This window comes from Chroicocephalus ridibundus, chromosome 10, assembly GCF_963924245.1.
Source record: "Chroicocephalus ridibundus chromosome 10, bChrRid1.1, whole genome shotgun sequence".
NCBI classification, from domain to species: domain Eukaryota; kingdom Metazoa; phylum Chordata; class Aves; order Charadriiformes; family Laridae; genus Chroicocephalus; species Chroicocephalus ridibundus.
The window spans coordinates 9213249-9224563 of record NC_086293.1 but is presented as its reverse complement, the minus strand read 5'-3'; the positions used below and the strand labels follow the sequence as shown (position 1 = coordinate 9224563).

The following is an 11315-nucleotide window of genomic DNA, read 5'->3' as shown; positions in this document are numbered from 1 at the left end:
GCAGGAGCCGCTTCACCAACGAGCCTGGGCAGGAATAAGCGGCCGGCGGAGGGGCCGTGGCCGTGGCGGGCCAGCCGGCCCCTCACTGGCGTGGTTGGGTCGAACCCACTCCTCTCATCGCCCGCGGCCCGGGTCCCACCATCACGGCCGGGTCCGGGCGCCGCCTGCCGCCCGCCGCCCGCAGCGAGCAGGAGGAAGGCCGCGGCCGGGCAGCAGGGGGCGCTGCCGCGCTGCCGCCACTGCGCAGGCGCGGGCGCGGCCGCCGGCCCGGAAGCGGAAGGGGCCGGCGGCGGCGGCGCGTGGTGCCGGCTGGGCGGCGGGAGGCCTCAGTCCGTCCCGTCCTGTCGGCCGGGTATGGCGGAGGCGGGCATGGCGGAGGGGCAGGCCCCGGCCCCGGCCCCGGCCCCGGCCCCGGCCCCGGCCCCGGCCTCAGACAAAGAGGGCGCGGAGCTCGCCGCCGTTATCGGCGCCACCGTGCCCACCGGGTTCGAGCTGACGGCGGCCGAGGAGGTGCAGGAGAAGCTGGGCTCGGCCTCCCGGATCAGCAGGGACCGGGGCAAGATCTACTTCGAGGTCCCGGCACGGGGCCTGCCGCAGGTCCGCTCCCCTCCCCGGTCCCCGCTCCGCTTCTCGGTCCCCGCTCCGCCGGCGGGCGGCCTGGCTGCCCTGGCGCAGCGGGCGGCATCCCAGCCCGTCGGGAGCGGAACACTTTCGGTTTAACGGCGATCGGTATGGAAATCTCGTCAGCATTCCTCTCTGGCCGGCTCGGCCTCGGGTGGGTGAAGCCAGAGGTGGAGAGCTTAAATCGGGGCAAAGAGCCCCTCCTGCTGCCTTGGCGCAGAAAGTGGCAACCCCCGTGTAAACAAAATGCGGGGACAAGCGTGGTCTCTTAACTCGGGCTGTAAGGTGACAAAGTTCTAGTGACAATAAACACGGTCCCCTAGCCATACAGGGTTAGTAACCTGCCACCGTGGCTTCTCATTTCTTCTAGGTCCATCGTCTAAGGTCAGTGGATAATTTATTTGTTGTTGTTCAGGAGTTTAAAGACTACCAGTTTAAAGAGAACAAGGTGAGTTACTCCTCATTTTTCAGTCCTGGGATTTGGAGTGGGTTTTCTTTTAATTTAAGACGAGTTTCAGGAATTATTCTGTTTCACAAACAAGTTTTCTTTTAATTTTTTTTGTGACGCTATCCCAGATCGTCTTTGCTGCCTTGTAAAACAGGAGTGCAGTCGTGTTGGTGAACAACATTTCTTCAGTTAAATAAGTTTCCTAGGCAAAATTTAGGATGAGAGCTGACACCGTGCCTGTAGATCGTACTTAGACACAGGACAGTGAAGTGTCACTACAGTGGTTTAATTTAGTGCTAGCTGTTTATTTGACAAGAAGAATTATTAAATACTATGGATTCTGTGACCTGAAGTGCAATTCAGTTTAGTTATGGCAAAAATGGCACAAAAAGCTGTAAGCTTTGCTTAACTGTGTAGTGGTTTACACATTTAGGAAACTAATTCAAGAGACTTAAAACAGGGGTAGTTTTTAACAGGAGGGAATGATTTCAAAGCATAACTTTTCTTGTCTTTTAAAGGAAGATGCTCTGAAGGATTTGGAAGATTTGGTTAAAACACTGCCTTGGACCGATCCATTGAAAGTTTGGGAGCTGAACAACAGCTTAAAAAAGAAAAAGGCGAAACGCAAAAAACATAATCTGCAGAGTACTGCAAGCAAAGAAAAGTTGAATAACGATGGAGAGGAGGAAGGAACAGATGAACAAGATGCCTGTAAACGGGAGGACTGTGCCCAAAATGCTGCGGGAGTGGAACCCGTTAGCGAGCAGGATACAGAAGAGCCAGAAGGAGTGGCATCCCGAAACAGGGAGGAGGAGGAGGATAATGAACAATCAGATGCTAAAGAGGAATTGCAGGCGGGTTCTGGCAGCGAGACCAAGGCTGGTGAGGGTAAGACAGGTGAAGGAGACGCAAAGGTGTTGAAGTTCCGTGTTACGTGCAACAGAGCAGGAGATAAGCACAGTTTCACGTCAAATGAGGCTGCGAGAGACTTCGGTGGAGCCGTGCAGGAGCACTTCCAGTGGAAAGCTGACATGACTAACTTTGATGTAGAGGTATAGTGTTGTGCCTTGGAAATACCTACATTTCTGTTGTAAAAATTCTTCTTTCTTAATTCTGAGGAATATGATTTTTATTGCTGCTTTGCAGATGCTTCACTGTGACTCACAGGACTTGCCCTACTTCCCCCATACTTATAAAACAAGACTTTAAAAAAGCCAGCATAATGGTTATGGCACTTTATGAAGTCTTGTGTAAAAGATTCTGTGAGAATGAGAAAATGTGTGAATTTTGTCCATTGTTGCCATTAAAATGGTGCATTGCTTTTCTTCCAAGAATGCTCTTTTATACTTATTTCCTGTTTTTTAAATTACCATCTAAGATTCTTATAAATATTTACCAGATGTGCTATGGAAAACTTCTGTTACTCCTGGAATTTAGTTGAGGTTTTTTCTTTAGGTTCTTCTGAATATTCACAATAATGAAGTAGTTGTGGGCATTGCATTAACTGAAGAGAGTCTTCACAGAAGAAATATTACACATTTTGGACCCACAACTCTTCGTTCAACTCTCGCTTATGGCATGCTTAGGTCAGTGCGATTGCATAGTATTATATTATTCTCAGTTAACAAGTAATTCTGTTTCAGAAATTAGACCATTTATCCCCCCACTGCTTCCTCAAAAGCCATTTCTGTTAATTCTTAAAGGAAAAAAAATGAAAAAAGCATATTTGCTGAAACAGTGTACTTTGTAATTAACAGTGGAGGTTTTCCTGCTTCGTAAAGTAAATGTTTGCTGTGATCTATTAGCCAATTCTCAAAATACTGTATCATATTCTTGAAAGTATTTCACTGTATTGGTGCTTATAAAATGCTAATTAACAAATGGAAAAAATAATCACATAGAAGGTTTTTTTTGTAAGAAGGGTAGAATCAGAGTGATTAAAATAGTTCAGTTTTCCTTCCTTTCAGAAGTTCATGTTTTTAAGACTTTTCTCACCATATCTTTTTTTTTTTTCTGTTGCTCAGACTCTGTGATCCACAGCCAACAGATATCATAGTTGATCCCATGTGTGGTACAGGTGCAATACCAATAGAGGTGATTCTTCCTTTATTTTTTAACTTAATAAATTTGACAGAATCTGCAACTGAATAATACATCTAAGTTTTCTTGACAATAACCAAGCACCCAACTCCAAAAGTATCTCACCAACTCTTAAACAGATAGAAATACACTTTTTGTAAGTGACCTCATTTTCCTTCCCGAAGCTGTAGCAGGAAGAAACTAAATCCGAAAATATTTTGAGCTTTTAAGATGCATCATACCTGTAACAGGTATCTGTTACAGAAGTTTAAAATTATCGATGTCCACTTTCAGTTGCTTTGTTGTATTCTGTCATATTTGAGTAATTCTTCTGCTTGTTTGCTTTCGTGTTTGGGTTTTTTTTTTTTAAATTAAGCAATGTTGATGCTGGTGTTCCTTATTATCAATATTTTCCCCTAGGGAGCTACAGAATGGCCTAGCTGCTACCATATTGCTGGTGATAATAACCCACAAGCTGTAAAGAGAGCAGCAAACAACATCTGTTCTTTACTAAAGAAAAATGAGAATAAGGAAAGGTGAGAAGAGTACCAGTGATTTTCTTTTCCTGTAGTATTGTATGTGAAGAAACCCATTTTGCGTTGATGCATTTGACTATCTTGTTCATATTTTCCTGTTTATTCTGTTGCTAACATTATAGAACTCTTCAATTTAAAAATACTTCTCAGTAAATCGTGTCTGAGATAAACGTCTTTGCACTTGCAGCAGTACTTCCCTGGGCATACCCTTAGACATCATTCAGTGGGATATTTGCAATCTCCCTTTGCGGACGGGTTCTGTGGATATTATTGTGACAGACATGCCGTTTGGAAAGAGGTGAGCTATCGCTGGTAAAGTTACTGCCCTTTACTGGTGCTACTGCATGTGCTTGCCTGCCCAGGGCCAGGGTTAACTGGGCCTAACTAAGAAGTACTGATGTACTCTATATTAAAAATGCGGGTTGAAATAAATACTAAATGTGGTCCTGAATGAGTTAATCCTTGTCTGAAAGACCAACCACACTTAACTATTTCTCAGTGATCACAAAGGGGATCTTAATTTATTTTGCAGGATAGGGTCAAAGAAGAAGAACTGGGATCTCTATCCAGCCTGCCTGATGGAGATGGGCCGGATCTGCACACCAGGGACAGGCAGGGCTGTGCTGCTTACACAGGACAAGAAATGCTTTGCCAAGGTATGTTCCGTGAGACAAAATCAAACCTATTTACACATGACAATATAGTGAGAAAAAAATAGTAAGCTGACTGTTACAGAAGATGATCTATTTTTAGAGTGATAATTATTTAAATGTAGTTTTGGACCCAAAGGGTCATGTGATGTTGCCATCAGATGTGATTTAGAATACTAAAAAAAAAATTCTAAAGCAAAGTTACCCTTATGATCTGACCTTGAAGCCTCACAGCTCTCTGGTTATTTTTTTGGACTGTAGGCCTTGTCACGAATGGGACACATCTGGCGCAAAGGTCAGACTGTATGGGTGAATGTAGGAGGACTTCATGCTGCAGTGTATCTTCTGAAACGCACCTGGGAAAGAGCAGAAGAAAAAAGATCATTCTGGTAACCTGCCTGGAAGAAGACAAAGAGACACCTCCAGAATTTGTTGAATAGCAGTCTGGTAAAGCAGACACCTGAGATCATAGGTCTGTCAATTCCTAAGAAAAAAATAAACAACCAACCTATGTGGAGATTGTGTAACAGGAATATTAAACCGGGGATCAACTTGAGAGCTACCAGCTGTACTAAGTGTTCTGAAACCTTGTTGTTTAAATCACCTCTTTCCTCCCTGCCACCCAAACTGAAATTCAGTAGTGGAATTAAAAATGCCTTCCTTTGCCTGAGTCTTTTCTGCCACATCCAGTGTAGTTTTCAGTTAAATGTTTATTTTGTCTGCTTACAGTAGAAAACATGTTGACACAGCTTTGGAGGTAACAGTGACTTTATTCCCCAAACTGTAGAGATCTGTCATGTATCTTAAAGTGACTGACAGGACTACCAAGACCATCATCTTGAAGGGTTTAGAGGTAGTATCTCTTTAATGTAGGATTTTTCCAAAATGAAGTTTTCTAATTTATACCATTGCCCAAATGTAAACTAAGATAATAAACCAGTATCTGCTTTTTATGGTCTGATAAGCCAATGCCAATTAGTAAACAGTATGCTGATGATACTGTTCTTCTTACCTGTTACCTCAACTTAGTGCTAATTATTAGTAAATGTCTAATCCATATTTTAATGTACCACTGCTGTGGGTAAGGGGGGTAACACACACAGCCTTAGCAAACTGTCTGTAGTTACTATTTGAGAACAGAGATACTTTTAGCAATTACATTAAGAAGTTCATTATTTCAGTGTCTACTGTAGACACATCGAGGTGGCAATATGTTTAGATTTATTAGGTGATTTAACTGCTGTAGTTTTGCTACAATATTTACAAAAAGATGTTACCTGTTGAATAACTTGGAAGTTGCAAATATTTTTTTTCTTCTGTAAATGTACAGTGATTTCTCAAACCTCTTACTCTTTGCTTATCAGAGGCTGAAAACACTAGTTACCAGTTTGCCATTTTCATTAAAGTGTATTCATGCTAAGTATGTGTAAGTGTTTAGAGGTGAATTAACAGGTATTAAAGTTTTAGAAGTTTTGCATATGAGATAAGTCTTAATTGTATTTTTTTCTGGTCCATGTCCAGTAAAAGATAATGCAGACCTTTATTTACTACATAGTTGTCTTTCTGGATGAAATAGTGTCAACAGCATCCATGGTTTCTGTGCTGCATGGTTTCTTTGATGGTGTCAAGGTAACGCACACTGTTGTTGCATGAAGCGGCTATCTAAATACTCTAATACTTTGCCAAAACAAAGGAATTACCCTTTTCTTTTACTAATATTTTTTCCTGGGTTCTGATAGCTTCACTCTTGAAGAGTAGATAACCATTGACGGTTAGAGTTGCAAGTACTATTTCTCAAAAAATTTTCCTGTTATGGTCAAAGGCAGAGGTATTAAAGGGGCCAAATTTGGTTCCTATTGTCATATGTTGCTTCTAATAATCACAGCTTGAGTTTCGAAACTGACATAGATTTGCACTTCCCTTTATCACCATTGAGTGCTGCTGTACTCTCAGTACTTGTGAAAAGTGGGAGTTACTGAGGAACCTAATTGTAGGCACTAATTTCTGAAACCTGGCATAAAAGTTCAGACTTGTTTTTGATGTAATGGGTGTTTCCAAGAAAAGTTTTGGGGTTGCAAAATTATTCTTAAAATGAAGAAAGAGGGATACAGAGTAAGGAGTTCTTGGTTTTAGAGAAAATAATTCCAGTATTCAGAGTCATTTCCTCATATGTCTGGACTCTGAGGATGCGACCGCCTTGTGTAACTTCCTAGTGACATTTTCCTCCTGATAACTTCTTTCAAGGACAGGAGGAACCTTGCTAAACAATCACCACAAATTTTCCCTTTTTCCTGCTCTAGTGAACTGTACAACTTAATCTGGATATATTAGTCATAAAATGCATTAATGCCTTGGTTTGTTACTGTTGATATATATTATTTTTTTTTAAAGTAACAAGCGATAGGACAAGAGGAAATGGCCTGAAGTTGCGCGGGGGGAGGTTTAGGATGGATTTCTAGGAAAAATTTCTTCACAGAAAAGGTTATCAAGCATTGGAACAGGCTGCCCAGGGAAGTGGTTGAGTCGCCGTCCCTGGGGGGATTTAAAAGACAGGCAGACGTGGTGCTGAGGGACATGGGATAGCGGTGGTTTTGGTAGTGAGGGACGCGGGTTAGTGGTTGTTTTGTCAGCGTTGGGTTGATGGTTGGACTGGATGATCTGAAAGGTCCCTTCCAACCGAGACGATTGTATGAAAACCAAGCACAGTAACATTTTAATACCTTATATTTGGAGGTGTTTGGGGTTTTTTTTCTTGAGTTAAAGATCAGTCAAATGCCAGTCATCCCTTTTGGCCTGAAAGGTACCGTGATACATATATTTATATGGGCCTACCTCTGCTCGGTGTTCTGAGTTGCACCGTTTAACGATTAAACGCCGCTTCCCTTAAAGATTACCCTTCTGGGGTTTATTTTTATGGAGGGTTGGTGCCGGACGCTGAGGAATAACGGGCTTTTTCCTTTCCCCAATTAAAGACAATCGGACTACGCTAATCACCACACGCCTCAGGGAGGCCGGGGAGGGGGGGGGTGGAGGGTGCGCGCGCTCCCCGCCGCGGCGGCGCGGTGACGCGCACGCGCGAGGGGGGCGGGCCCGCCCCCCTCGCGCGTGCGCGTCACCGCGCCGCCGCGGCGGGGAGCGGTTGCCGCGATGTCGCCGCCGAGGCCTTCGGTCCTTCGGTCCCTCAACAGCCGCGAACTCTCCGAGGTCCTCTTCAACAACCGCAGCCCCCGCTCCGTCCTCCCCATCTGGGTGGATTTCGAAGGCAGACCGCGTTATTACCCGGTGCTGCAACCGCGCACCGGGCGGATCATGCACAGCTACCGGGGTGGGTAGGGCCGGGCCGGGCTGAGGTAGGCCGCGCTCACGGGTGTACCTTATGGCGGGTGGGTTTCTTCTGCGTTCCCCTCTCTGGCGACATCCCCCATCCTCGGGGACATCCCACCCCTGGTCGCCCAGGCGACCAGGGCACCGGTGGTGACCTGTAAACAGGGAGAGCAGTTCGTTTGCAGACGGCTGCCCCTCAAAAAACGTTCATTAAAATAAGATAAACGCCTGCTTTTACACCTTGTTCTCTCCCAGGTCATCTATGGCTCTTCCGGGACGCGGGGACGAACGATGGCCTCCTCGTCAACCAGCAGGAACTGTTCGTAGCGGCTCCCAACGTGAATAAGGCAGACATCACGCTGCCAGGTAAATGGAATGGGACCGCGCGTGTCGTGGGATCCAGTGAGCTTTCTGCTGAATCTCTTTGGACTTAAGTGTAAGGATCTAGTAAGACATCAAGTATTTGAAGAATAAAAGCTGCCTCAGAAATAGGAAGAGATCGTAAGGGTTTCTAATAGAGCTGTGTCGTTGCACGGTATTATTTAGAGCTATTGACAAACCTCTCATTTGTATATGTCTCTGATGGGTTTTGTAGCACACCTCACAACAGGAAACAAGTTATGTTCCTCTCTTTCTAGTGAATCCAGCGTGTTGTGAATAACGCTGCTGCATGTTATGTTCTCAATTCACATACCTGGAGAAGTGCTGTCCTGTGTTGGAGAGCCCTTGTGATGAGGTCGTGTATGTGTGTGTTTTTATCCTCAGTGTTCACCCTGAAGGAGAGATGTCTCCAGGTCATTCGCAGCCTGGTCAAACCAGTGGACTACAGAAAACTGGACATTGTTCGGTCATTATATGAGGACCTGGAAGATCATCCTGATATTAGGAAGGATCTTCAGCGGCTTTCTCTGGAGAAAAGTGAAATGTTGAACGGAATTCTGGAATAACATCATTACTCATTCTAGACTCTATTTAAATAGCAAACCACGGAGTTTAAGCAGGGATAGTCACTGCGAAACATGCCAAGAACTAATGTCTGTATTTTAAGTTCTGAAACATAAACTCAGTTAAATTGTGGAAAACTTGCTGCGATGGTAAGTCAGATCCAAAAGACTAAACAGGAGGCTCCCGATGGTTGAGTTCCATTCTTCATTTTGCATATTGCAAATGGATGACTCTAGAGGCCTCCCACGGGTGAAGCTCAGAGTTTTATTTGGACTATCTCAGAACTCTAAATAGGGGCATGGATCAGGTCATCTCTTCAGAGAGTATGTGTACAGATCAGCTGTCTTTATATTAGAAAGTAAATTGCACGGAGGATTAATTTAATGCAGACTCTAATGATTATAATTGGCAGACCAACACCTGTTTTGCTTGAATAATTTGTGTTTGGTGGAATTTCACTCTCTCACACTTAGCCTAGATTTGCCTGTGAATCACAAGGCGTGGGGCAGTTTGTGTATGCAAGGATTTCCACCACCACCTTCTGAGGGCGTGACCCAAAACGTTATGTTGGTGGAAAGATGACGTGTAAATGCTTGGGGGTTTTTCTGCCTGTCACCTGTGCATTTATGTACCTGTGTCATATCCACTCTGAGCCTGACACATTTTTATGCAGATCATACCTTAAATGCCTTATTTGTCCTTCATGATTGCATTCTTGCCTAGTTGATATCAAGGGGATCCAACCTAGTCAGCCATATAGACTGGATCCTAGTTTTGAGATGCCTTTCTCCTCCGCAGCTGCTTCTCCAACTGCATGTACAGGTATATCAGGTAGCATTCCTAGAGGGTAGATGCTCTGAGCCCTACCTTTTCCCATCGCAATGCAGCAGTTCAGGTTGTAGTGGGAAGCCTTTTTGGGGAGCGTGGACCACTTGCATTGCTAGTGTCTCCTAAGGAACAGACAGCAGGCTGTATCAGCTCATACGGACCTACTGCTGGATCCAGCTCATAGACAGATCTATGCTTTATTACAGGCTAGATAAGCAGAGAAAACACTTCTTTACTTACGTTCTGTTCCCCCCGTACCTCAATTAGAATGTGCATTTGTGTGAATGTACACGTGCAGTTCAAAGCAGCATTGCTTTTAGCAGATACATGAATTGTCCACCAAGGAAGAGATGTAGTGTGGTTCAATGTTAGAAGCAGGGTGATAGGAGATTATAGCAGGTTATTGCTGTGGCATACATGTCTTTCGTTATACATTCTAAGAAACACAGCTGTGAAACTGACTGAGAATATCACCATATTCTGTAAGTATGAAATGTCTCCCCTTTTTGTAAACTTGTTTTTCTTACATATTTGAAGTGTATGAATTGATCTTTGTCATAAAAATGTAAATCCATGCTTTTTTACTTAGAGTAAATTCTGTTGAATTACTTCACAGTGCTTGTGACCATATGCTTGCAATACTCCTCAATGTCGTTCAAGTTGATCGGTATCGGGTACCTTTGGATTGAGTTTACCAACTGTTCAGCCCCCTGTTGCTGCAGGGCTGCATTGTGGCTAACACTAAACTGTTCTCACAGCTCTAGGCAGTGTCTGTGCACAAACGTAGCTACATTACAATTTCTGCTTTTACCACCATTTGCAGATCTCTTTCGGAGAAAGTGAGCCTGCACAGGCCTCGGGAGCAGGCGTCAGAAGTCACCCAGCTCCTGGGAAGCCCGTAGGTTAGCAGGTGCCACACTCTGCTCCCGCAGGTGCCGCCCTGCAGGTATCTAAGAGGAGTTTCTCTCCCAATGTCCTTGTGATGCTGTGCCTTGTGATTAACGTGGCGGCACTGCCAGCCAGTTGCAGAAAACCAGCCTGCTTGATTCTGTGGTTTTTCTTTTAATGTAGTAGGCATTAGGTCTTAGGTTTAATCATAAACATTCTGTATATTTCTGATTTATGTGGGGTCTGTGATCTCTTCTGTTGCTTATTAGAATAATTTAAATTTATTCCATTAGGCTGCGACTTTTTCTAGTATACAGCCAGTTGGTGATGCTTTTCTAGTACAATGTTTGTCACCACTAATGGACCAGATTCCTCGGACTCCTGAATGTTAGAGGACATAAAAGCATATTTATGTACCCATGACTTGCCAAAAACAAACATACAAACCCTGCTACCTCGTGATCTCATCGCTCATAGGAGTATCCTGCTTTTGCTTAGCTTTTAGTTACATCTACTGAATTCCAAGGCAACTTAAGTCCTTAGCTAAAGAGCAGCCCCTGGTAGGCAACAGTCAGTTGTAGATGCTTTGTGTTAATTTGTGGTGGTTCAGCCCATTTTCTGAGGGCTGTTTTCCATCCACTCTTTCAAAGACTGATTTGTGGGTTGTTTGTTACTGTGTAGAAATGAACCAAAGATCCATCAGTCCATGGATAACCTGACTGATGAGGGTATGTCCAAAGCAGGGAGTGTTGGGTTGTTACTCAATAACTGTTCAATTTAAATTGCATAAACATGCAGAAACGGTTGTCAGGTTCGAGACCATCTTTCACCTATGTGCTGTAATCTGCAGTCACGTATCCACATGCTCGCTCTACCACCTTTCGCTCACTGATTTGTGTTCTCAGTGTGAAACTGATTTGATGCTTTGGAAGACAGAGTGCATTTACCCACAGAGTCCCAAGTAGGTGGCGGCATTTCCCTGAATCCTTGAGGTAC

The 11315-nt window shown here is 44.3% G+C and overlaps 2 protein-coding genes across 2 annotated transcripts; both read left to right on the top strand.

Moving 5' to 3' along the window:
- Positions 1-255: 255 nt before the first annotated feature.
- Positions 256-5872, top strand: THUMPD3 (THUMP domain containing 3). Its single transcript, XM_063347953.1, has 9 exons — positions 256-597; positions 992-1069; positions 1588-2121; positions 2525-2655; positions 3094-3163; positions 3569-3684; positions 3872-3982; positions 4217-4340; positions 4596-5872. Exons 1-9 carry the CDS (start codon positions 355-357, stop codon positions 4725-4727), a joined length of 1539 nt encoding a protein of 512 aa, XP_063204023.1. The 5' UTR covers positions 256-354; the 3' UTR covers positions 4728-5872.
- A 1556-nt stretch (positions 5873-7428) lies between these two features.
- Positions 7429-10044, top strand: VHL (von Hippel-Lindau tumor suppressor). The gene is made up of 3 exons (XM_063347955.1): positions 7429-7659; positions 7914-8024; positions 8424-10044. Exons 1-3 carry the CDS (start codon positions 7482-7484, stop codon positions 8603-8605), a joined length of 471 nt encoding a protein of 156 aa, XP_063204025.1. The 5' UTR covers positions 7429-7481; the 3' UTR covers positions 8606-10044.
- Positions 10045-11315: the final 1271 nt, after the last annotated feature.